A 26,731-nucleotide genomic window follows, 5' to 3' on the forward strand; every position below is an offset into this window, starting at 1 on the left:
AAATAAAAAAAAATAAAAAATAAAAATAAAATAAAAACTCTCTTAAAATTCTTCTCTTCTGTTTCCCCTTATGGCACTTTTGTGTGTGTGTGTGTGTTTTTTTTTAACATTTCTTAGTTTATTGATGAGTGGTACGCCAGCCCACGTTAAATCCCAACTTTTTCGGATTCTGTTCCTTAAAAATAATTTTGGAGATGAGGAATCAAATATAATAATAATAATCTGTAAGCTTCAGATAACACTAACATCAAATGATCAAGTTCGGAAAATTTAATTTTCTTATTTCATGTTTGAATTTGTCGTAAACCTACTGACTGCCCTACAGTATACCTCAATAATGTTGCCCTTACCCCTGTCGAACAGATCCGCTACCTTGGACTACATCTGGACGAACGACTAACCTGGAATCCTCACACAAGACCGAAAAGACACGAAACTGTTTTTTTTTCGGCCAAGACTCCCAATGGAGTCCTATACTGCCTAACCATGGTTGGGGGTCAAAGCTTTTCATTTTGTGAGACCGCCACTCAATGAAAAAAGTGAACACACCAGGCCGGATTCGAACCGGCACCGCCAACAGATATAAAAAATTGGCAAGACTGTGCCTAACCACTGAACTGCAGCCTGCCCCAAACACATCTTGTTATATAGCAACTTTTGCACAATTTATTCCTAAATTAAATTTTACTAAATTTATACTTAAATTTTACTAAAATTTATTAAATATTCAAGTTACCTGTAATACATTAGGAGTTATTGGCAAATAACATAAAAATGTACGCCGGCCATTTTCAAAAATCTCGCATAGTAGGTACCCTCGAGGAGAGGTAAACTTTTTACTATCATCTTTTGCAAGTAGTTTTACATTAGAAATCACCGAAATAAATAAGTTCACTATTATTTCTAGGTTACATTCTAATTTTACAGGAGGATATGGTTCGTAGTGCGATGCTATGTAGAGCCTAATGCCTTCCTCAATAAACGGTCTAACGCAAAAAGAATATTTCAAATCGGACTAATATTTTCTTAAAAATATCGCAATTAGTGCGTTGAAACCAACTAATAATAATAGAAATATAGATTACTCAGATAAAGGCTAAGTTTTTTTATGGTATTTAATTCATTATTTCATACCATAAACAAACGGATTGAACTCTTCATCGTATTAAAGAAATTATCTATAATTTTATTACTATTATCTATAATTTAAGGTTGATTATTAGTCGTTTGGGAACAAAAACAAAGGGACTATATATTTTATATTAGTTGAAATATAACTGCACCGAATCAAGAAAGCTTTTCTCATGCTTAAGCCTAAGTAGTTGACGGAATCTGATGAAATTGATGCTGGACCCATTTAATACAAATAGGCATACACCATAATAATATACTAATACAATAATAATTACTTTTGCGTTATAATTTTCTAAGACTATCGTAGCTCCCTTGATCCGCTGACTATCCGAGAAGATCCGAAGACAACCCCGACGATGAGTCAGAGTGCAGAGAGAGGTCGTGGGAACGGGAGAGCTGTGGGAACCTTCTCCTCCAGAGAATCCCGTTCCATTAGACACTAATTCCACCTCTCGGGTCTCTATACCTGTTCCCTAGTCCTATCTCATTTTGTTATATTTACTATCCTCTTCCTATATACTTCTTCGTATACATTTCGAAAGGATTACGGCATTCAATGTCCTATCCTACAGTGTATAAGGAATTTTTCAATATTCACACGACCTATGTAACACGAAGGACGATTCGATATCGTAATATTTGTAAAAGTAAATATTCTCAATTAATATAAATTTCTATGGATGGCATTAATTTCATAATCTCATTACACGGATTATAATTATTGGAATTAAGAACTAAATAAAATGCTGGAAAAACTGTATCATCAGTGTTTGGCGTCCAGAAATAACACTGAGATCTTGCTGAAACAGATTGACAAGAAAAATACCAATTCGGTTCGTAGTCAATGCATATGAAACACATTTAGAGAAAATTTATATATCTCAGAATCAGTCTCGATAGAAATTTATTTTCTATTACTACACAACTAATTAAGAAAAAAAAGTCGCCGGTCGAATCCTATACATCAATACACCAGGCCCAGACTTCCGGTAATAGCGGTCTGTTATCTTATTACTTTTATTACAAAGATAATTGTAATATCCCAAGAGCCAAAGAGAAGAAAAACCCCAGTTATTTTAACCCAATTTTTGATTACTTTAATGAAAACTATATATAGTTAAGAGTCAAAATTAATGACTCTACCAAATAATAAGGTGGGAAAAAGTGCATAATTTTTTTCAGCAAATGATTCAGTTTTTACGTAAATTATACAAAAGTAAAGTAAATATTGATGTATTTAAAACATGCCTCCTGAAGTTCATTTTAGTCCAGAAAATTCTAAGATTTTTGTTTATTTTTCATTCGGAGCACCATATCCTTAAAACTACCAGGAACACTAAACATTTTTTTAAATAGAGTAAATTCTCTAAAATATGAACCTTGATAGACATTTTTACGTCAAATAGTTCGTCAGATATTTCATAAACCTAACTTTTTTTCCGAATATCGAGGAATCAACATTTTTAAAATTTATATTGGCAAATATCACATAAAAACTACTACTCTTACGAAGATAAACGTCATAAATCACTTTATAATACGTTCAATTAGTTTTAATTTGAGTACCGTATATAATAGCCGTCTGTACATTAGTTAGTATAGTTCCCAAAATAAATTCAATACGACTAATTTTTCGTTATGAAATGATGTTTTTTTTAAAAAGTGTTTCTCTGGAACTACTGACCGTAAATAGCTCCATTAGGGGTTATGTTTTAGCAAATTTACTCTACTTTAAATGATGTTCTAGATTTTTTTATTGTTGTTCGTTTTAAAGACATGGAGCTATGAATCAAATATTGATATTTTTTAACGTTTTGAAACAACCGCCATTTTTATTACTCCTATGGTTGGCAGATTCATCAATTTTTACTAGTAACTGTATATATTTTTTATTAGAGTAATAAAAAATTGGAGAGAAATAACTGATTTTCTTCTTCCATGCCCTCTGATTATAAGTGAGATAAGCTGAAATTCTGGGTTTAAGGTTGTTTTCTTGTCAGATAAATTCTATAAAAGTGGGAATACATTTCAGTAAAAATTTAGTCCCGTCCTATTTTTTTTCTATTTTAAATTATTTCTATCTGTACAACCCCTTTATATAGAATGACAAGGTTAGCAATTTCCAAGTTAATTGAATCAGTGTTAAAGGACTACTATTTTGGGGTATCAACTATTCTACTTCCGCCGTTTTTTCGCCGTATATAAAGTCTAAAAATTTATAATGCCATGAAAATTTTCGTTGAAGGTTTTGATTTAACCTAACCTAACTATTTTGATTTATCCTTAAAAAAAAAAATGTTGGCTTAATTTATGTGAAGCATGTTTTGGTTTTTGTTATTTTTTATATATTTAAACTTATTAATTGAACCAGAGTTCGAATCCGGCTGAGCAGATATAGTTTTCTGTTACACTGTAGCCGTGAGTCAACTCCTGTGGGTTCTGGAGGCCTCCTTGGGTCGACCCAGCCTCCTAAAATGGGTAAAAATATGGAGGTCGAGCGAAATTCTGACCAAATCACCTCCTTGCACAACCGTTGGTTTAGTAACAGTACTTCTTTACAAAAAAAGTGAGTTATGCTTATCTCGTATTTGGCAAATCACAGATATTACCTCGTTGAGGAGGTTTACAGTTTTGAATCAATATGCATTAAGAATGTAAACATTACTTTTTTTAATCGTTGTTTTGAATGCCCATCCTCGTTTACTTATAACAATGGTAGCTGGAGCCTGTTGTGCTCAGATATGCTCGAGTCTGGAGCGAAGGAATAAGCAGGGGCGTAACAACGCTCTTCTGCGCCCTTGGCGAGTTTGGAAAATCTGCGCCCCTCAAAACCAGGAGATGTACTCATATTTTAGAATTTCTATAAACCGGCTGGTTGTCTTAATATAAAAACACTGTTATTATCAAAGATAAGATAAAGTTAAAATTTCAATATTTAATTTTGAAAATGAAATTTGTTTCATGGCTAACTGTGAGCCCTCTTTGTACCCGCGGCCTTGGCAGTGGAACATCTCCCCAACGCCTCGATACGGCCCTGGAAATTCATCCATCTCTAATTAATTAATATATACACCGTCCCTTTGTACCTCTTGATTATCTACACATGTTCAAGCTCATGTTTCCTATATTATAAAAAATATATTAATTTATGTTTCAGGAAAGAGGCGTTCATGTTCCTGACGGTGTTCAGTCTAGCGTTTGGACATGAATTCATCATAAGGAGGGAAAGGCGTGATCTTTCAGAAGAGGTGAATGCAAAAAGAAACTCAAATTATATTTAATAAATAATTATAATATAGGAAATTGTATTATGTAATAGTGAATAATTCATGTATAAGAAGTGTACTAAATTACTAACAAGGAGAGGTTACGGAAGTGGGATCACCGAGTACGATAAAAATGTTTTGGTGAAATTGGTCAAAAAATATTGAAGGCGGGTTCTTTCTTCTTTACGGCTCACAAAAATCTTGTATAATTTTTTTTTAGTAATGATATACCAATCAATTTGTTTTTTGTTATGCAGAATGCAAATGATTGTTGATCGTAATTAATAAGTTTAAATGTATAAAAAATAACAAAAACCAGTCGTAAAGGAGGTCAACATTTTTTTTTTTTTTTTTTACGAAATATCAAGTCAGATTGGTTTTTAGTGTCCCTTAAAACCCTTAAATACTAATTTCAGTATGGATTATGAATTTTTAGTCTTGAATTTTGGAAAATATTAATTTTCCGTGCTCACAAAAAAAAAAATAAGTCCTTATGACTAGATCCAGATACAAAGTTACTGTAGCAAAGTAGAATTTCCGCCTTTTCAACTCATATCAACATCATTCAGATTTGATGACTTTATAAAGGACTAATAAAGACAAACTTCTCTAACTTTTTTTTTTATACCTCTGGTTTATTAGAACTATTACACTAATTATAGTTATTATAAATAATAAATAATTATACTTTCTACCATTTGTAGATGACTCTAAACCACTCTTATGATTTGCATAGATTCATGTCATCGTATTAAAGTCCACATTATTTATGTGTCTATTTCTGCTTTCTCATTATCAAAAAGAAAGCCACAGCTCTCTTCTGAGATAGAAGATCCTCTAGCTACCCCACTATTTCAGACACTTTAAAATAGGTAACCTTCAAAAAAGTGGAATAAATTATACAGGTAGTAATGATCCTTTAACCGAAAGAATTGAATTTAATTAATAACGAAAGCTCTTCTAATAATTGGATTTATTATTAAACTTTTTGTATTGTGCTCCAAGGCTTTCCACCTGTATCTTGCAGAACGATTAACTCAGTTTAGTGTTTATGTCATACATGTACTGATGACTGGGCTACTCCTTTATCTGGGGCATTTTATGTCCCCTCTACATGTATTACTGTTATCATGTTACACTGAACTTCACTCCTTCCTCTCCCTCCGATATTTGCGAAGTTTTATTCTGATGACAGAATTTTTTTTGAACTTCTACATTACTATACCGATCGGGCAAAGTCAGTGAAAAAATTAAAGTGCACAAATCAACTAACAGTTCCTAAATTTTATTGGTAATATATTTAGATGACACTGGTACCATTTAAATCCAACCCTGGTTTCACATTACACGATTGAAGCGAACTCAGGAAGACACGATGAAGGGCAACACCTAGGTTTATTGAACCCACATGACTACCCGAACTAACTATTAGACTAAAAATTGTAATATATCTAATAGAGCCTGTTAGGATTAATGCCTCGTAGATTTTCGGAATAGAAAAAAATATACTCATACGAAGACTTTATATATATATATATATATATCAGAGACTGCCTCACTGTTAACGATAACATCAATAACCAATCATAAGTACAAAGAAACTCACAGATAAATACGTTAGAAACTGTAAGCCCAAGAGCATAATGATATTAGGGAGGTCATGGATGGAAGATGTACTTGTGTAATATGTTAAAGTAGATCAACAAACCTCCTATCATCAAAATGTACTTTGACGATAGGTATAAACTGAAAATATCAGGTATTATTATATTTTATATTTATATGATATTGATAATATTTAAATAGAATTGAATTCAGGGATTAGTTGCTCATGAGGGCACTGGTAGGTCCAAGAGGGTCAACGGATCTCAAGTTAATGCGACCTATGATTTTCAGGGAACAGCAGCTGGACTTTGAAATATAACGATTCAATAGATCGAAAATATTGAATGATACGAATATAATATTTAGTGTAAAGAAAGAAAATAGATACCTGTTTTACAATCTAAGGATCGCTATTCTTATTCTCATCGAAAGAGGAATTTTATTTAGGAATCTAGAAAAATTAGTATGTCACACTTCAATTAAGTATCATTAGATAATTCCATAACTTTGAATAAAAGCTGCTAATTATGTTGCGATTTATTTTTATATTAAGTTCTGGAATATTCTTACCTACAGTTACTCATTTTCTTGAAGTGGCAGGAAGACCAAAATCATTTTCCAAAGCTATAATCATTACAAAGTTTATTTTTATCTTTTTTTTTTAAACAACTTAGCTGTAAGGTTTAAGATCAGTTGAATCCTTATCGGTGATGGTTTCATATAAAAAAATCTGTAATATGTAAATTAGTTTTCCACATTACGACCAGAGAGTGTAATTCCAACTGTTAAATGTGAAAATACTAGTTTTTGCAATAGGTCTCCGGATGAGAACATTTTACGAAGATATTGCAAAGGAAGACATGTTTGTCGAAGATTCCTTGCTCGACTTTCTCTTAAGTTCAAGGACCAGAGGGAGGGAATGAGGAAAATGATTTACATTGGAGTCAGGATTGGCAAGGTTGTCACGTAGTCCCGTCCTCCTTAACCGTGAGAACTGCCGTCGCTCTTTTATTTCCTAGCCTTCTTCCACATAACTTCTTTTATCGGCTCCTATCCCCTCTCCTTTCTACTGATCGGGGGCTTTAAAAACAAAAAGTCCTTTATTTAAGTTCTTTTATCTAATTACAGGCCATTCGAAAGGTTGTATTTCCCACAATCTACGACAATTTCAGACAACAGCATCCAGTAGCCTTTTCTCTCCCTCACTTCCTCTCGGCGTTTTACATTTTTATAAACTTGCTATATCTCGTGAATAAGACTTCAAAATCATCTCAGATTTCACAAAAAGAAGTCCTGCACAAAAAAATAATACTTGCTAACGTATACTGAAATAACATTTATATATGGTTGAACCTAAAACATTTTTGCTAATTTTTTACACATGAAATAATTTCCTTCATGTAGCAATTTGTACATATTATTTACTTATTAAATCGAAGGATCAAACTAGAGAAAGAAAATTACTTTTATGCATCTGTATTTGCATAATTTTATTAATCTGTGCTAACAAAATACTTGGGTTGATTGCGTTATAAATCATACTTCATAAAGCATACAATTATAGTAGACAAGTAAATATAGGTAATATCGACAATATTTAGACTATAAATATAGATAATTTTTATAAATATTTATTCATAACGGGGCCGGTTAAATGGAACAACCGGTTGTAACATACAATCCTCAGAAATGTCGTGGGTAAAATGCTAAGTGATTTTTTTTTACAACGTACAACCGTTTAGTACATAAAAGTTGTTTATGAGTAAAGACCAGATTTTGTGCAGAAAAAAACCCAAAATGTGCAAAATCGTGCAGTAAAAACCCAAATCCTGCAATAATCAACTTTATTTTTTAATTTATAATACTAACACATGGTAAGCTTATGTAACCTTGTTGGAATTAAATTAAACTCTCTAAATACTTCCTATATTCATGCAAATATGTATAATAAACTAAACCACTTTGATAAAAAACCTAAAATTTTGTCAATAATTGAAGATTCGTGAGGAAGCTAATTGTATTAAATGGTTTTATATCCCTATAATAAAGCTGTAATAAAGTTCAATTATTACCTTTTGAAAACTACGTCAGTTTTAAGTTATAGACAAAATAAACAAATATTTAGAAAGTAGTATTTAAAACATTCTTCCAAACAAACAAAATTCCCTATTTTTTTTTTTTTTTAATTTCACATAACATAGTATTCATAGCTTTTGAATTTTTTTATCAACATATCAAAATAAAGGATAATAACTAAAAAGTTACTGTACAAAAACATGGAATGAAAAACATTTTATTAAAAATGTATAGATACATTCATATTGTTCAGACCAATTGGTTTTTTGTTTATCTTTTTTTTAATAATGATACATATAAGTAATATTATATAATAATATTAAAAAAAAAAAAAAATTAAATTTCCACTAGTACACAACAGTGAGAAAAATAGGCGGTTTGGGAATCCAAGTTAAAAACCACTGAACGTGCTCTATAACAAGCTTATTCAACAGAGACTTTTTTCATAGTTACTTATAACCACCAGTTAATACTATTCCAAGAATATTCGTTATTTACGTTCAGTTTTTTTAAAATTCAATTCTTTATATGTTAATCAATGCATTGCTTTACCTCAAATTTGTCCATTTTCATAAATTTAACCAGAAAAAAATAATCAAATAAATAAATATTGGTATATATCCACTGATATGCGTATAATATGTTATAATAAAAGGTTTTTTTTATTTTCTGACTGCACCTCCCTCCTCCCCCTCCCATCTTTTCTTCATGTAATAATATTCTATAAGAAAAATATTCCAGGAATGTTTGAGCCGTTTCCTATCCATTATAGTGAATATTAACTGAGTGTGAAAGCTATTACTAATTCTACGAGTTTTCAGTTATTTCGAGATCATCAGTCTTCGTCTGTCACTTAACTTGATTTTTGAAAGGAGAGAAACGTTCGGGCGGTAAAATATCTAAAGAAAAAGTGCTTGTTGTAGCTAACATATATGGCACACAGAAACGAAAGCTTTTGGTTATAAACAAGTTTAAAACCACTTGGTATTTCAACATTGCGAAAACACTTCCTGTGGATTACGTGTTCAATGAACTCTAAGTTAAAGGAAAAATCCTTCTATAGATCGATAATTGCAGGGCTCTGCTGCAATAGACTATATATGTATATGTGTATGCAGTCGAGTAAGTATCGATACTCAAGGAAAAATTGATGGTTCAAAAAGTTGAGAAAAAAAAAAAAAAGGTTAACAGAATTATGAAGGCATCAGAAATACCGAAACGTCCCTAAGGGTACTACTAGAAATATTCGTCCCTGTTACTGAAAATTGGTAATATGTCCGAAGTTTAGTTGGGGTATATTATAAATTATTTTGTGAACCATTGATAGTTTGCGAAGCGGGAAAAGTTCTTGACTCTGGCAGGCGTCGCAGGTATACCAAGCCGCATAACAACTATTCTTTGAATAAGTAAAGTGAAGCAAACTAAATTTTGAAATTGAACAATGGAAACACCAGTTTTTTTTGTTTTAATCATAAATGAATTATAATCGAATGAATTCTGTCAAAACTATCACTAAAAATTTAATGGGCTTCATGAAAAATACCAAAAATTAATTACTATCACTATGAATAAAGAATTAAATTAACTGCTAGATGAACATTCCTTTTTCAAAAGACCAGATAGATGATATTAAAATATAACTTCTATCTTCTAAAAAATAAAAAGTCTCCAGAAACTTCCTGGAGGATGTTTCCTTCGCCTATGTCTATTGCCTCTCTCCATCTGAATGGCTCCATTTAGTCTGTAGTCTGAGGCTACTGTACATCTGTCCCCTTCATACTGCATTTGAACAGTGACTAATGACATTAATGAATGCATGATATAGCCATTACCAATTACCAATTATTAATTATTGAGATAGATCTTTTATTGTATACACATTACAGGTATAGCAGAAAAAATATCATACTTTTTTAAAGGTATAATTAGTTCTTTATTTGACAAATATATTAAAGCTCTCAGCATACTTAGCCAGATAAATACCATAAATAATTTCTAAACATTTAGAATAGATATTGGATCTAATGGCTAAAAATGAAGCGAATAGGGGCTTTGTAATTTTCAAAATTTTATTATATTTCACATTTTTGCCCAACCATCTCCACAATTTCAAAGAAGTAATACCACCAAAGCACATGTATTCCAGAAATGTTATCAAATATTTAAGGGTTTTCTAAGGGTGTCTTGGAACAAGTTATTTCAAGAAAAATATCAATGATGGCTCCAATGTTATTAAAAGATAAAATAAAGATTATTAATGATGTAAATGAGGTGGAAGTTTAGATAAAGTAGAAAAACCTTAGCTTTTCTCCAACAAATTTTTTATTACAGCCCAATGGCTGCTGGTAATGCCATCTTAGAGCTCTCAGGTTGCCAATGATTTGAGTCTAGCAGAGTAGAAAGAAGCTTGATTCATTGAATAAATGGTTTTGGGATCGACGATTAATATCAGTACATTAATAATAGAGAAAAATAGAGTCAGTCTAGAGTTCAATTAATTTCATTTTTTCAATTACTAATTAAAATAAATAGTAATCATTATACTTGAACCTAAAAATAATCTCTTCCAATTAATTTTTCTGCAGAAGAGAGATCCTGTGCACAGTGACCTCCCTCATCCTGAGGTGTACCTGCTCCACGTCGAGTCAAGCATCAAGTTTAGGTATGCTCACACAAGAGTCACCTCGAGGATAGCCAATCCAGCAAACACTTCCCAGGAAGTTGTCTTCATGATGCTCCTACCAGAGACTGCTTTTATCACATCTTTTGTTATGTAAGTTGCTGATTAATAAATCTATTTATTTTAAATTACCCAATTTTAAACTTACAGGAAAAAAATAACCCCAGGACGAAAATGGGCACTGAAATTAAAAAGTTGTGGCTGCAAGTATAAGGGCAATATAGGCAAAATTGCCTTACCATGATGATGTCAGGGTTAAGTGCTCTTGTTAGTCAGGCATAATAATTTTTTTATGTTCTTTATTTTAGTTTAAAACTTATGTCCATTTAAAAATCTAAGTTCTCAAGTTTCTAATCCATCACCAAACAAGAAAAAAATTAATAATGATTGATAAAATTTATGATTCTTCATTCCTAGTTTTTTATTATCTGTGGCACTCAGTATAAGGACTAGTTTCAAGAACCATATCTTATGTGGAGATTTTTTTTTTTTAATATTTATTTATTGCTATTTAAAACTGTACATTATAATACATTTAGTAAATCTGATCTAAGTTAAATTGGAGAGTTACTGGTGTGTAGAGAAACTACCCATTAGTAGTACTCTAATGACATTTTACATTAGCTGGTCTCGTGGATGTGGAGATTTAAATAGTATTTTTTCATTTGTTTCATTGATTAAAAAAATCAATAATACATTAGCCTTAATAATAAAAAAAAAAATGATTCTAGGGAAGTGGAAGGAAAGCAGTACCGAGCCTATGTTCGAGAAAAAGAAATAGCTAAAAAGGAATATGAAGAAGCAGTATCTTCGGGACTAGCTGCTGCTCATGTGCATGCAAGGTGCGAACAATTTCTCTTAAATTTTTATATACCCACAAATTTATAAACAGGTTAATAACAATTCTGTAATTAATACTGATATGAAAATACTGAGGAATACTAAACTTATATTAAATTTAAATTTATAGAAATGCAATATATAAGAGAGCAGATACTAAAAACAATTATTGGAACTTCTCTTCAGACTAAAGTTTCAATGATGTCATAATTATAAAATGAAAATGGAAAATTATTAGTTGACCGTGAGTGATGATTGTAGGAAGATGGTCCAGATGGTGGTTATGAAAGGCACAAAAATAGACAAACTATTTATTTTATTTTTTAAACCTTATTTTGCAGGACTTCGTCAGGACTGGGTTCTTGACAAAATAGTCTTCTAGAGTTTTGGACTGCTTGTCTAGGACCCAGCTCTAATGAAACCCATCATAGTGGGGTGAAATATCAGTTACTAATAAATAGTTTTTTCTACTATTTTTTGTGCCTTTCATGACCACCTCCTGGACCATCTTCCTACAGTAAACTATAATGTCTGGTGTTGATCTGTAATAAATCATCAGATAATTAAACTATTAAATATAATCTCAACATATATATGTAAAATTAGTGAATAAAACATAAATTGTTTCAGTGCCAGGAATTCGAACAGATTTTTGATTTCTGTAAACGTTGAGAAAAGCTCAAAAGCACTATTTGTTTTAACTTATGAAGAACTGCTTACAAGGACCTTAGGCTTGTATAATCACATCATCAATCTCAACCCAGGCCAGGCAAGTAACCTGAAAACAGTAAACTAGTGTTGCATAAGTCAATAGATGTACAAATCATTAGGATAAAAGTAATGCAATTATTATCACATATAAATCATCATTTAATATTATTCCTTGATAAAACTTTCATTCACTTGCCAATCATTTTTACAATAAAAGCAGGCCAGCATATGAAATTGGTAATTATGCTAGTTTCCTAATCATTAAATATGAAATTAATATTTTTTATTGGCCAACAGTTTGTTGATAATATTTTAAAAAATTGTATTTAGACACTTGTAGCATAATTAAGCTGATTACATCTTTCTTTGAATATAGGTTGTACGAGACCTCCAAGTAGATGTATTTATTGCTGAACCAACAGATATAATAGAACTTCATGTCCCAAAAATCAGATCATCTAATGAAGTTACAAATGAACCTGAAGAAGGTAATTTTTTTAAACATCCGTGTCAATAATGATTGATCATTATTGCAAACTTGCCCTAAAATACAATAATAACATTCACAAGTAAAATAATTTTTCATCACAAAAATATTTACCATGAATTAAACAAGTATAATATTTCAACACATTTGTACTTGTATTATCATTGCCATAATTTTTTTTTTTATTTTGCAATGCTTATAATTAAATAAATTAAAGTACTTAAAATAATTTTAAGATTACTCTAAAATATTAATGAGTTCACATTGATTTTTTAAATCAAGTTTTATGCGTATGAACCTGACAATACTGGAATAATACTTATTGTCAAAAAATAACAATTATTTATGATGTACTTTTGCATTAGTTATTAATTAGCTAATTTAAATATATTATTAAACATAACACTGCTTTTTTTAATATTTCACATTATTTTTTTATTAATTTCTAACAGAAAACAAACTTGTTGAAATAAGAAGACCCACTCCCCAGAAAGCTCACATCAGATATAAGCCTAGTCCAGAAGAACAGGCAAAGAATCTGAGTGGTCAGTTAATAATTAAATACGATGTTCAGAGAACGTCTGATCAAGGTGGACAGATATTAGTAAGATAAAATATATTGATCCAGTAATAATGACTCAGAAAATACTAAAGCTTTTAATTACTCTAACTATAGTTATAGTCATTGATCTATTATTTTTTCTAGGTAAATGATGGGTATTTTGTTCATTTTTTTGCACCTGAGGGTCTACCACCATTAAGAAAGCTAGCAGTTTTTGTTTTGGACTTATCTGGCTCAATGGAAGGACGTAAAGTTGAACAACTGAAAACCGCAATGGGAACTATTCTTGATGATCTTGGTCCAAGAGATCATTTCAACATTATTGATTTCTCTTATTCAGTAACGGTAATATACAAAATATTTATGATCAATTATTTCATTATTCCGTTAATATTTATCCCATTTTATTAGTTGACTACCTATAGATGACTACCTACCAGCTAAAGAAATAGCTGTTAAAATTAATTTATCAACAATTAAAACAAAAAATATAAAGGCCATCTAATATACCACTTCAGATGATTGATAGTAGATCACCTTGTTTTTTTTTTTATGAAGGAAAAAATTAGAAATAATGCATTCTTTAACATATTCACTACTATTGTCTAAAGACATGATTTTGATTAATAAATCTTAAAAGTAAAATCCAGAAATATTCCTGAGGTACAGTGTCTGAATTAGTAATAAATCTATAATATTTTACATGATCTTTACAATTTTTAGGTGCATAATTTGGATTCTGCAACGGGAAGTGTGGTTCTTCCTCCAGATACTGCAATAGGAAAACGGACAGAAATTCCACCACCTTATCCAACTAGCGAGGAATACATTGGAAAAGCTAAACAGGTCATAAGCAAGATGTCATCAGGCGGCGGTAAGCAGGGCGCAGCATCCCTTCCTTCATATGTTTAACATTAGTCCTAACTCATGTAAGAGACTTATTGAGTTAGTTGTTAGGCATGTTCAACCAATATCTCCTCTTCTACTATCCAAGCATTTTAATAGATAATCTCCTTAGGTACAAACATTTATGATGCATTGAAGAATGCGATAATTGTGGCTCAATCTGGGGTGGAGAAAATAAGGAAAGAGGAAACTGAAGCAGAGGACACTTTGGAGCCCATTATAATATTCCTTACAGATGGCGACCCTACTGTCGGGATTACAAAACATAGTAAAATACTGACAATGGTCAAGGAATATAACAATCCTAGGTATTGAATATACTATATAATAATTATTATAATTATAGATAATTGCGAAAAACTAAGATTCTTTTCAATCATAACAGGTGTTCGATCTTTTCACTTGGTTTTGGAGCTGGTGCAGACATGAGGTTTCTGAGAAAACTTTCACTTGGAAATGCTGGATTTGCAAGAAGCATCTATGAAGCATCAGATGCTGCTCTTCAACTGAGTAATTTTTACAAAGAAGTTGCATCTCCGCTATTGTCCAATGTGACTTTCACTTATCTACCAGGACAGGTAAAAATTTATAAATGCTGAACATCCATAGTGATTCTCCATTATTTCTGCTTATGCATAAGCTTTATTAATCTAATTATAGATAAAAAAATTATTTCTTTTACATATTTAACAAAAGTTATAATTAATAAGTTAACTAGGAACTCTGTGCGTTTAGATTCACAATTAATTACTTAAATTTGGGGGAGACAAAGTATTCATTGAGGAAAATGACAGATATGTAATTCCAATAGAAATACATATATTTGCTTTTAAAGGAATTTAAAATATACAAAACTTGCTTCAATACCAACTACTAGGCTACCCTCCCCATTTATAATAATCTACATATAATACATATGTTAGCAGAAGGAAAAGGTGTACCATCATCCAAGGAGGAAAAACTGATACATAAACAATTTATATTTAATCAAATATTATGTTTGATTGAACATGAATTTTTAAAATTTAATGTATTATACTAAACTAAAAGGCTTAAAAGCAAGTGAAAATATTGTTTTTTATTTGTTAAGGTGCTGCCAGGTTCAATAACAAAAGATAGGTTTCCTTCATTGTTTCTGGGATCAGAGCTTGTTGTAGCTGGAAAACTGGCTGGATCTAACGATGTTCAAACAAAAGTTGAGGGAACAACAGTTAATGGAACAACTTTGTTTCAAGGACAGGTAATTTTGAAAACAAGTTATAAAATTTTTTAGATTACAAGATATTAATTTTAGACAGTTGTAGTTCTGTAGTATACAATACAATTATAGTCATGGAAAATAGTTAGTAATATCAAGAAGTTGACTATATATTTATGTTAGGATACTTATATGAATATATTACATATCCAACAGGCAATGAAAGGTATTCCAGACGACATTTCAACCATAGAGTACGCCGAGACCAACAAAACAACCAGTGAACTTGAAGAAGAACTTAAAAGTGATGGTGGTAAAAAGAAAAAGAAAAAAATTCTAATGACAAGTCTAGAAAGAGTGTGGGCTTATTTGAGCATTCAGCAGTATGTAGACAAACTTGAAGCTGTGGAAGGAAACCCTGATCTGGAAAAAGAAATTCAAAAACAGGCAGTAAACTTAGCCTTAAAGGTAAAAAAAATATGAAATTCATGCCAACAGGAACTAAATTAAAAATTTTAATGTCTTGAATATAAGTTATAAAATTATAATAAAAATATTTTTTTGTAGTACAAATTCGTGACTCCATTTACATCACTAGTTGTAGTAAAACCAAACAAAACTGAGGAATTGAGTAACAATAAAGTAAAGCCAGGTAAGAAAATCTTTTTTTCCTTTTTTATAATTATAAATTTTGCTCCTTAATAACTTGTTTCTGAACTTTTTTTTCTCTAATATTAATATTACTTGTATTTGTAAATAATAATTAAATGAAGTATTTTCCATCATTCTAACTATTAATGTGAATTTCTACAACAAAAATTTTCATACTTAAAAAACCAAACATGAATTTAAACTTTTAAATATGTAAATGAGAAAAAATGTGATTTAACTAAGAAAATCATCTACAAAACAAATACTAAAAATATCTCGAACTGTGTTAAACCTTGAGACTCATTTTAACCATCTCTAAGGATTTACCTCTGAATAAAGATTTTTCATTTCTGATTCTTAAAACTGTTGTTAAAATCAAAAACAAATCAAATTCCCTAATATGGGAAACTCTTACTTTTGGTATGGTTTAGAAAAAGATAGGGCACCCCTATCCTAAAACATGGTTTAAGGACGGCTTGGGGGGGTCTGTTACAATATTTTTCCTCCTCTGCATTTGGGCATTTTGAGCAGCCCCCTTTGGATCTAAAGAGCTGAAATTCATTATGTATGGTTGTTTTGTAGGCAAAACAATATCATAGAAGTGAGAATGAATTTCATCCAAACTTTTGGCAGATCCCAAATGTTTTTCACAGGTTTTTAGATTTCGAACACCAAAACATTCCTTTCAAACTGGATTGGAGGGTCGGGAATTTGTATGTTAATTGAGTAGGTGTTTCTTAATTGTGTTGTAGTAAGACAAGTTCCTTTGGCAGGTCTAAATTGTTCTCCCACTTCAGCCATTTTCCTTCAACATGACTTGAGTTGGTATTAAAGAAGTTCCTTTTGTGGGTCTCAACTTTTTCTTCTCACACCTGCTTTTTTTTCTAAAATTATAAGTTCTAACGCAACTCTAAACATTTCTGAATAGGTTTCATAGATACATTATGTGTACAAAGAAGTTTGACTTCTAGCTTTATCTAATACAAAATAAGGATACATACCAAAATGAGGGAAAAATTTTACCTTACTGATGGAGCTCTGTTGCTCATGCCTTTTTTTTCATTAAATAATTTATCATAGGGCATCAATTAGCGACCAAATAAAAGCGGAATATATATTGACAATGGCACTACAAAATACAAATATCTCATTATGTCTTGCAATCAATTAAACATATTTTGTTATTATTTTAGGCGATATGGGATTCAAAAATAAAATAGCATATCTACAAGGAAGCATACATGGATTTCCAGGAGCTTATGGTCGTAAGTAGTTCTAATATTTTATAATTAAATTTGTATTGAATCATTGCCAAAGCCTTAACTCCTGCCCTGTTGAGACAGAACACAACAACACATAAATACATCTAAAGATTCCATATTTTAATAATTCTTAAAACTTTTAATGAAAAGAAAATTAAATTTATTACAGCTTCCCGAGTTGATGTAATGGCCACACAACCCATGGTACCTAATTATTCGACAACAACAATTGACAGGATAGATGCAGGTACTAAAGATTATCATCTAATATTAAATAAATAGTTCCAATCAATTCATTTATATTAGTTTTTTTTTAATATTAGAAATAAAGATACATCTGTATATGTAGTAGTAATCCCGTGTTTTTTTGTTTGCTTTCTATATTTCATTATGTATGGTTACATGGACATAATCCATCTATAGGATACTAGTTTAATAAAGGTACAGAGTGGGGTAGCAAATATTTTATTTCACATGGTACATTTGAAGTATTTTTTATTTTATTGGGAATTGAATGTATTGAGAGATCAGGTAGTTCCTAGCTAGGGGGTCTCTCCTCTGCAACTCATTATAGACCTAAGTCCAGCCTGATCTCTGTTTACATATGAATGCAGTATCTGTTGCCTCTCTGTCGGCATTCAAGTCCTGAAAAGGATATTGAGCAACTAACTGAGACTATGAAAGAAAATAATATTATGTTCTCTTGCGATGGAGCCTGCCATATGGTCGTTAGTTTGAATGTGGCATGTAATATGTCCCATTAGTGTCCTTTATAGTAGTGTGTACCTCACAAACCAAAGCATAGGATAGTTATTTTGACAGTTAAAAAAGATGGTAGAGTTAAATAGTTTTTCTATACACACCTAACAATTATTCATGTACCCTAGTTAATTAGGACACAGGTCAGATTAGCAAAGTAGCTTGAAGAAATTCTCTGACTTTTCCATTTCTTTTTTTCCTGACCAAGTAAAACTTACTCCAACCTATATTTGTTATTTTATCAGGCATGCATAAAATACTAATGATAAAACATTATTTACTAAAATCATTTTTTAACTATTATAAGAACTTATCATATGTTAATACATTTAAACTTGAAATATGGAGTAAGGCAGTTGCCTAATAATAATTTGACTGAAACATAAATCACAATTCTAAAGGATCAGAACACCAAAGTGATTAGGCATTTATGTGTGTGTGTGGAGTGTCCATAAGTGTTTAGCAATATTTAAGGAAGTTAAAGTAGACCTTAAAAACACCAAAATAGTTCCTTTTCATTCACAGAAAAGAAACTAAATTATAGCTAGACAAAATTTTCATAAAAACAAATAGAATTTGTTTTGTTTTTTAAACCATTCAGAGGAAGTATTTCTAGCGAGTAATACAACTTTTTTGTAAAATTATGAATTTATTCATTTACTTAACTACAGATTTTCCACTTTTAGAAAAACTTTTAACAAGCTTTAAGTCCATTATAATTAAGTAGACAAGTTTTATGATGGAATGGGCTGAGATCTACCTCCAGTTTTGTAAAAAATAATCTGAAGAGAATTTTTGTTTCCTTAAAGTAGATTGGATTGCGACAAATATTTAAGTCAATTGAAAAAGAACATCATTTGTTTCTGAAGCTATAAAACTATTTTCCATGGAACTCTCAACTTTTTATGATTAAGGATAATGTGGGGACTTAAATTTAACTTAGTAACTTAGCTTGACTTTTTTGTAAGAATAGTGTTTCCGTTTAGCTTACGTGTAAACATTTGAACAACTTGAATATTAGTTTAATATTTAATACAGAAATTGAATTCTTTTGAAATACTTCGCTTTTTTTTTTTTTTTTTTTTTTTTTTTAGAATTGTTAAAGTGATTCTCAACATTTTGTTATTTATTGATATAATAAATAATCAATTTACATAACAAACCATTGCGGCAGATTCCTGTTTTTTCCCGCCTGCTAGACACCCTAGTTATTGTATTGTTGTAGATGATCAAGAACTGGAACTAATTTCTAAATCTAATTTTTTTTTTTTTTTATACTTTTCCTTATAATGACTAGAGAATTTTTAGAGGAAACAAGTGAAGAAGAGGCATACCATAGCTCTACAGAAGAAGATTACGCAACATATTCTCCAAGTAGACTTTATCTAGAAGATATTATATGGTTAAAGGATGTTTATTCTTGGGAAAACTCAACGATATCAATTGAAAAAAATAATAAATCTGAAACATACCACTTCTTAAATACAACAGTGAGTAACATTAAGGATTTATTATTTATTCCATTCATATAAACTGAAATCTGCTAAATAATATTGAATAGATATTGAGTGTAACTGTTGGGAAATAACAATAATTCATCTTGATTCTGTTTTTATTTTAAACTGATTTTTTGTTATTTATTAAAATCTGCCACATTTCATAATAATAAGTAGACATAAAACTTTACGCTTATATCACATTTTATAAAACATAAAAATGTAATACACACAATATTTATTCACCCAGAGGTGTCTCAGATTAAAGCTCCTCCCCCTCACATGGAAACTTAAAAAAAAAAAAAACCTCAATTTTAAATACAAATTAACATTTAATCATTTAACACTTCTAAATGTTTTAAATTTTTCAGACTGGAAAAGAAGAACCAGGTGGAAAATGTATGTTAAATGATGGAATTGAAGGTCTCTGTAGGCATGTTACAGACTGTATATTACCACAGTTTGCTTCTTCACTTCAGGAATACGCTTCAAACTACTTCTGTGTGATAGAAAAAAGGTATAATGTTTTCAAAATTGTATTAAGATTCAAATTTTTCAGGCAGTGGGGATAAATCAGATATATTTTAATCGGGAATAGGAAACATAGAGTTGATAAAAATTGTAAAACAAGTTTTTAACATTATTCATTGAACTAAATTTCCAAAAACCAGGAAAGAAGTTGTCATTTCAGATCATTATTAGACTTCCATTTAGTACAACAATGTTTTGGAGTGATTAATTATCACACCACAATATTAGAATGAAATCTTATTCACAAAAAGGCGGCACAACACAAGATTCTTTTTAGAATAGGAATGATAAAGATGATTTTTTTTTTAATTAAATAAATTCTTTTCCCAAACATAAAATAATTTTTGCTTATGTTCCATCCAGTTATGCAGGTGCTTGTTGTCCAGAGCTAACAGATTCATCGCTTAGTCTGTATTCTACAACTGAAATTTTTGAACCCGATTATGCAACAACACCTTTAATTATACCTGCAGCAACCTGATGGTCCTGTAAGGAAATGAAACTGTGAAAAAGTAACACAGATTCCTATTTAACTGTTTTATGTAAAATGATTGTATATATTTATGTATTTCTGAACATAAGTGAGGTTAGTCTGATAGATATTGTTGTAATTTATACTGTAAGTATATAAATTAATTTTTAAATTGTTTGATTTTATATTTTCCTACCCTTTAAGCTTTTTAACTTACTGTTCCTGATACTCACATTTCTAAATTTAAATTTCTTAATATTATTTTGGAAATTTAAATAATGGCATAAAATGAAATATTACATCAAACATCACACTTAATATAATCAAAAAAAGCAATTATTTTGATGAAAAACAATAAATACTTAGATGTAACTGAACACTATATTCAATTGTTCATTTTTAATTTTAAACTCACACATAATATTTAGCTGCAGAAGCTTAAAAATCCTACAAAACCAATTTATTTTTTTTTGTTTTTTAATTTTCAACATTTTTTTCTAGTAATTGAATAATTAAATAAACCTTTTAATTTCAAAAAGCAGTTTTCACTCTTAGCCAGTTAAGAGACAAGACTTTCCATAACTTTTTTTATAAGCTAAGTTCCATTAAAATTTGTGAGTTACACTTTAATACGTGTGTTGCTTGTAAGTGAAGATAATTTTTTTAATAAGCTTTTTAAAAGTAATCATCAATTCAAATAAAACTGCTATGGGACTAAATGTAGGATGAAACAAAAATATAAATAAAAATATAAAACAGCAATTATATATATTGTACAAAACATTAAAATCAGTAATGTTAGCTTAAATTAGATAAAAACAATTTTTAAGTAAAAAAAACAAACTACTTTTTCATGAAAAACGATGTTATATTTTTGGATCCAGAAGCAGCTTTTGCCATTTTCTTTTCCTTAGCTGATGGCGTAGCTTTCTAAAATTAAAAAAAAAAAAAATAGTAACAATAACATTAAAATAATGAGTGATGAATTAATAGTTAGATAAATAAGTTCTAAATTCCTTTACAAGGAAGAGTTTGATAAACAAAACTAAATACAGAATAACTAACATGCAATAAGCAATTAATCATTGACCATAAATGATTACTATTGGTTTAATTAATCTTATGATGTTATAATAAGATTTCTGAAAGTTAATTGAGCACAAACCATGAAGTTGACCATAAAAGATACATTACCTTCTCTTTTGGTGTTGCTGGTGAAGAACTCATAGGAGAATCATCTTCCTCATCAATTTTCTTTTTCTTGATTCTTAAATGTTCACCGTTCAGAGGAGTTCCATTCAAAGGGTTCTTTCTCTTTTTTTCAACTTCTGCCGAAGGTAATTTTAAATGGCTCTCTAGAGCAGTTGAAAGAGATTCTGGTAAGTAGTCAGACACCAAGCCACATGCATAACGCAAATAACTGTCTATGGAAAAAAATGAATAGCAATGGAATAAAACAAATTTCTAAGAAACTGTTTAAGAATAGTTTTAATATAATTTATTGAATCTGTTGCATGTATAATGATTCAAGAACAATAAAACATGCTATTTAATTAGTTAACATAATTTTCAAAAATTATCTGGACAACTGATTCCCTATTTCGTTTTCAATGTCAACCTTGCTGCTCAATCAAAATATAGTATAATTTTTACTCTGTGTCAAACTCAAACAAGTATGTTTAAAAGATAAGAACAGTAGTAAGTGTTCTAGACTGTTTAAGATAGAGTTGGATATTTCTGTTATTTTTACTAAATGTTAACTGTATATTTCTGGACAAAATCAACACTTTAAGTAAGGACAGTATACAAAGTAATCACCCTTGCAAGGTGTTAATGGTGAAGATTGAGTTCAGTTAATAATGAGATTAACATCTCAAAAAAGAACTACATACATAGCTATACAACCATTTTTTTTAATAGTGTTAGTTTACAACATTGTGTAATAACAATCACCCTTGACACATTCAACTCGATGATCATTAACTGTTTCAATCAGGTTTTTTTTTTTTATGCATTAAGAGAGGTAAAAATTTAGAATTATCTCAAGTTTAATGTTAAGTATTTAAAAGATAAAAGGCATCTTCGAGGCCAGAATCGAATGGGCCACTACCTCTGTTTTGAGGAAGACTCAAATTATCGATAAATTATGATGATTGAAATCCATACTTTTTCAAGAAATCACAACTAAATGTAACATGAGAGAAATACTCACCTTCTGATTCGACCTCCTTATTTACGACAAAGTTAGCTGAAATAACACTGTGAGAAGCTACATGATGACCTTTTTCTTTTAGGATTGAAGCTGCTCTTCTAACTTTCTTTTCAAGCCACTTTAATGCTTTTTCCTCATTGTATATGTAGGCATTTAGGCTATCTTCTCCTGATAAAGTAAAACAAAATAACTTTCATAGAGTAAAAAGTTAACTTACAATCTTGAAAAATTCACTAAAACATATCAAGGGTTAAACAAAAATAAATTGTTGCAAACCTTTTTTGTCAGCAATGTGATGAATATATTTCAAGCCAGAGCATGTTAGGAGCCTCTCAGTTTCAGGATACTCATCATCAGTAATGATATGATCCAAAGGAGAACACCGACCATACTTAAAAATAATAATTATAATAATAAAATAATTTACAATGAAGATACTTAATAAGAATAATTTGTTTAAGATTTCCAATTTATGATTACCTGAGAGAACCTGGAGTTGAATCATTTATTTTAGAAAATGAACCAAACCCAACATTATCAAATTTTTTTGTAGGCAAAATCAATTCTCTGAAGGTAGACCATGTAGTAGTCATAGAAATGGAACAAATCCATCGAGTAGTTTCCTTATTCAAAGGCAATTTATAATATTTTCTTCTTTTTTTCATCTTTTATGGATAATTTATTAGCCTTCTCACTTCAGCCTTTTATTTTTATTGTAAACGACTTTATTTTTATGGTACGTTTTTTTTTGGGTTTTTTTTTTGGGGGGGGGGGGGGGATCCATCTTTAATTAATATATCACTCAAAAAGATTGAGAACAATCATAAGGACAACTTCACATCCAAAACTTTTTATTATATATAATATATATACACACAAAATTATTAATCTTATAAACATTTTACATTATTTTTAACACCTCGGTAATGTTTCGGCCCAAATTCATTGACCATTCTCAAACCACAATCCTCACTCACCCCAGTCTTAATAAAATATTGCTTTATGCATAGATCATAAAGAAGTACTTGTTATAACTTATATAAAAATTTTGCTGTTGTTTGTTTTCTTGTAATATTTAATTTTTTGAGGCTTTTATCCTTACATTTTGAAGTCCAGCAAAACGTTTGTGAATTTTATTATTTCATTTAATAGTTCAAACTGCTCTTACTAGCGGTTTGTAATTATTATTGTTACATAATTTTATAATAAAAAATTGTGGATATAAAGTGGACCATATGATTATTATTTTATGTCTTTCTTAAGATTGACATATATTTAATTTTATTTTTATTGAGTTTACATTATAATAGTTATAGTAATAACCACATGAGAAATGACCATTAAATAACCATTTAAGGATATTGATGAAAAAACATTTAGAAAAAAGAAAAAATGCACAATAAAACAATGATAAAAAAAGAATTAACTGTTTGAAGATAGATAGACAGTCTGAAATGTTGAAAGGAATATTTTACCAATGTAAAATTAATACAAATAAAAGGTTGAAGTAAGAAGGCTAACAAATCTCCCAGGAAAGAAAAAAAAAGCAAATCAAGGAACAAAAGTAGGTGAAATTTATCATTAATTTTTTATTGTGCTATGTATCGAGGTATTAGCCATTACTACAACCTATATGTTGTTTATTAGGGTTTTTGCCATCTGTCCCGATATCTGGTCAGGGTAGGAGCCTTTTGAGGAACCTCTTACTGCGTCCCTGAATATGTGCACATCTGTGTTTAGTTTGCCACATTCGCTTATTAGATCTACTAGATCTTGACATTTAAAAACGACAGTTTTTGACAAGGGATCAGAATCCAATTAAGCAGGTGCAGGACATGTTAAACTTTACCACCCTCTTTCGGGCCTGGGGGGGGGGGGGAGACGCCTACCTAGGGAGCATTCTATCACCTATGACCAATGAGGAATTGGATTCAAAAATAAGGTAACACCCCAAAAGAGAAGTGGGAGAAAAGGGGCAGGACAACTAGACCAGGAAAAGGCAGTGAAGAGGAAGACTTAGACAAGAGAGGACCAGGCTGGACAGAAGTAGGAGAGGAGCAGAAGAAACAAGAACAAAGATGTACTTCGACCAGACAAAGTCGTAAGAAGGGCCACCTGGACATCCCTTACGAACGAGACGACACCTACGAAACTACATCCCACGGCATGAATCATTCAAATCAGCAACTTTTAAGTATAAACTAAACAATAAGCAATCATTTAATAATCATATTTTATGGCAACCATTTATCTTAATCATTTTAATCATAGTAATAAATTGTAAATAAATGCTTAGTCTGTTTATGTAGTTTATATACTATTTTATAACCCAATATACCACCCCTTATTATATTATATAATTAATGGTAACAACATTTTATAAATATAAAGGTATTTAATTGGTAAACTGGTAAACACAAATAGCCTTTGGAAAAGAATCTAATTATAATAACAGTTTTGCAGGACTCAAGAAATTAATTAATTAACTTATTTTTGGATAATTGCCTTCAGGGATCATCCTGGCATCCCGATTAAATCTCAAGACAGTACATAGCAATTGGTAATAAATCCCAGAGCTATGACGTTTCTAAAATAAAAAGATCAGCAAATTAAAATGTTTTCACAAACTATGTTGTCAATTTTTGGCCTACTTAAAAAAGGTCTTCTCAAAACCTATTTTTAGCACTTATTTTCTTTCCAAAATAAAAAAATCTATTGAGGTGACTAAAAATGGTTAGTGATCGAATTATCTTTTTCTAGTGTTACATTTTTTGAAATCTCGATATCTATTTTATTACTTTAATGTTTTAAAGCAGTATCATGATTTTTAAAGTTTGCAGAACTGTTTGAATGAGAGGAGTTTACATGTCCTTTTTTCTGTAGAATGGTTTAGTTTGGATTTTTTTTCTTGTTTTTAGAAGAAAATGTTGAATATTGTGTGTATTTTAGATAAAACATTTTAAAAGGTGTGAAACTGATATGGTTTGATACTGATAAGTGGAAGTACAAAGTAAATTGAGTAAATAGGCAAAAAGGTGAGTGATCAATCATAGGAAAAAATTTCAAGAAGTTAGACAATGTTCTAAAAAGCAAGATTTTTGAGACCGGAACAGCTTGCATCATTTTTGTTAAGTCTGTTCTATGGAGGGCAGAAAAAGTCAGAATGAAATGCTTATTTGGAGAGGTGAATGACTCTGTCTCTTCCAAACTCATACACAAAATTAATCTAAAAATAATTGGCAAACATCGCAAGTATACCCATTTACTATTTGAGTTTTTTTGACCGTACCCGGACCTTATTCCATTCATGATACACACGGTCAATCAGCAATCTTCCAATCGGAAGGAAATATTTGTCAAAAACATAACATTTAGTATCAGATAAGTATTTAATGTTTCTGGTCATAACTCATGCCATCACTAACAGAGAACAGTTGAGAAACTGAAAAATTACTATTTTATTTTGAAATTCCACCTTTTTAAAAGCACGATTTTTAATGTCAAATTGTATTTAAACAGTTTTTTTTTCATACTATAAAATGTTTTTTTTCCAGACACAATGTATCATTTCTTAGCCATCTATACATCATACTGTGAATACAAAAGTACCAATATATCACTTAGAAACCAAAATACAAATTGGTGAAAATATGAACAAGAGTGTTTTTGTAGATTTTCAATTTTATTGTAATTTATGAACAAGTGAAAATACACCAATGTTTGATAATTTCCTACAGTAATAAACACGAGTATTGTGCGTTTCCTTAACTTTTTTTTTTTTTATCTTTATTAAGTTTATTCACAACTGTAAAGTATTTTTACAACCAGCGAATGAGATGTAGAGAGAGAGAGAGAGAGAGAGAGAGAGAGAGAGAAAAAAAAA

At 30.2% G+C, this 26,731-nt stretch overlaps 2 protein-coding genes across 2 annotated transcripts in view; one reads left to right on the forward strand and one right to left on the reverse strand.

Annotated features, from left to right (window-relative positions):
• The window catches only part of LOC106681520 (inter-alpha-trypsin inhibitor heavy chain H4), a 34,740-nt gene extending 13,932 nt beyond the window's left edge, over nt 1–20,808 (forward strand). Inside the window, exons 2-19 of the mRNA XM_014421867.3 lie at nt 4,292–4,382; nt 10,667–10,854; nt 11,493–11,603; nt 12,232–12,370; nt 12,689–12,800; nt 13,252–13,403; nt 13,506–13,706; nt 14,085–14,235; nt 14,380–14,575; nt 14,653–14,845; nt 15,358–15,507; nt 15,682–15,933; nt 16,033–16,117; nt 17,310–17,381; nt 17,548–17,625; nt 19,446–19,627; nt 20,005–20,150; nt 20,528–20,808. Of these exons, the coding sequence (XP_014277353.1) occupies nt 4,292–4,382; nt 10,667–10,854; nt 11,493–11,603; nt 12,232–12,370; nt 12,689–12,800; nt 13,252–13,403; nt 13,506–13,706; nt 14,085–14,235; nt 14,380–14,575; nt 14,653–14,845; nt 15,358–15,507; nt 15,682–15,933; nt 16,033–16,117; nt 17,310–17,381; nt 17,548–17,625; nt 19,446–19,627; nt 20,005–20,150; nt 20,528–20,645 (2,617 nt within the window). The 3' untranslated portion in view covers nt 20,646–20,808. The remainder of the gene's footprint in view (nt 1–4,291; nt 4,383–10,666; nt 10,855–11,492; nt 11,604–12,231; nt 12,371–12,688; nt 12,801–13,251; nt 13,404–13,505; nt 13,707–14,084; nt 14,236–14,379; nt 14,576–14,652; nt 14,846–15,357; nt 15,508–15,681; nt 15,934–16,032; nt 16,118–17,309; nt 17,382–17,547; nt 17,626–19,445; nt 19,628–20,004; nt 20,151–20,527) is intronic.
• Nucleotides 20,809–21,381: 573 nt separating this feature from the next.
• LOC106681468 (ribonuclease H2 subunit B) overlaps nt 21,382–26,731 on the reverse strand; it is a 7,363-nt gene continuing 2,013 nt past the window's right edge. The window contains exons 4-7 of the mRNA XM_067047949.1: nt 23,125–23,239; nt 22,849–23,016; nt 21,831–22,060; nt 21,382–21,566 (exon numbers count right to left, since the gene is read on the reverse strand). Coding sequence (XP_066904050.1) covers nt 21,480–21,566; nt 21,831–22,060; nt 22,849–23,016; nt 23,125–23,239 — 600 coding nt within the window. The 3' untranslated portion in view covers nt 21,382–21,479. The remainder of the gene's footprint in view (nt 21,567–21,830; nt 22,061–22,848; nt 23,017–23,124; nt 23,240–26,731) is intronic.

Source organism: Halyomorpha halys, unplaced genomic scaffold, assembly GCF_000696795.3.
Source record: "Halyomorpha halys isolate HHAL.00 unplaced genomic scaffold, Hhal_1.1 Scaffold343.1, whole genome shotgun sequence".
Classification (NCBI taxonomy): domain Eukaryota; kingdom Metazoa; phylum Arthropoda; class Insecta; order Hemiptera; family Pentatomidae; genus Halyomorpha; species Halyomorpha halys.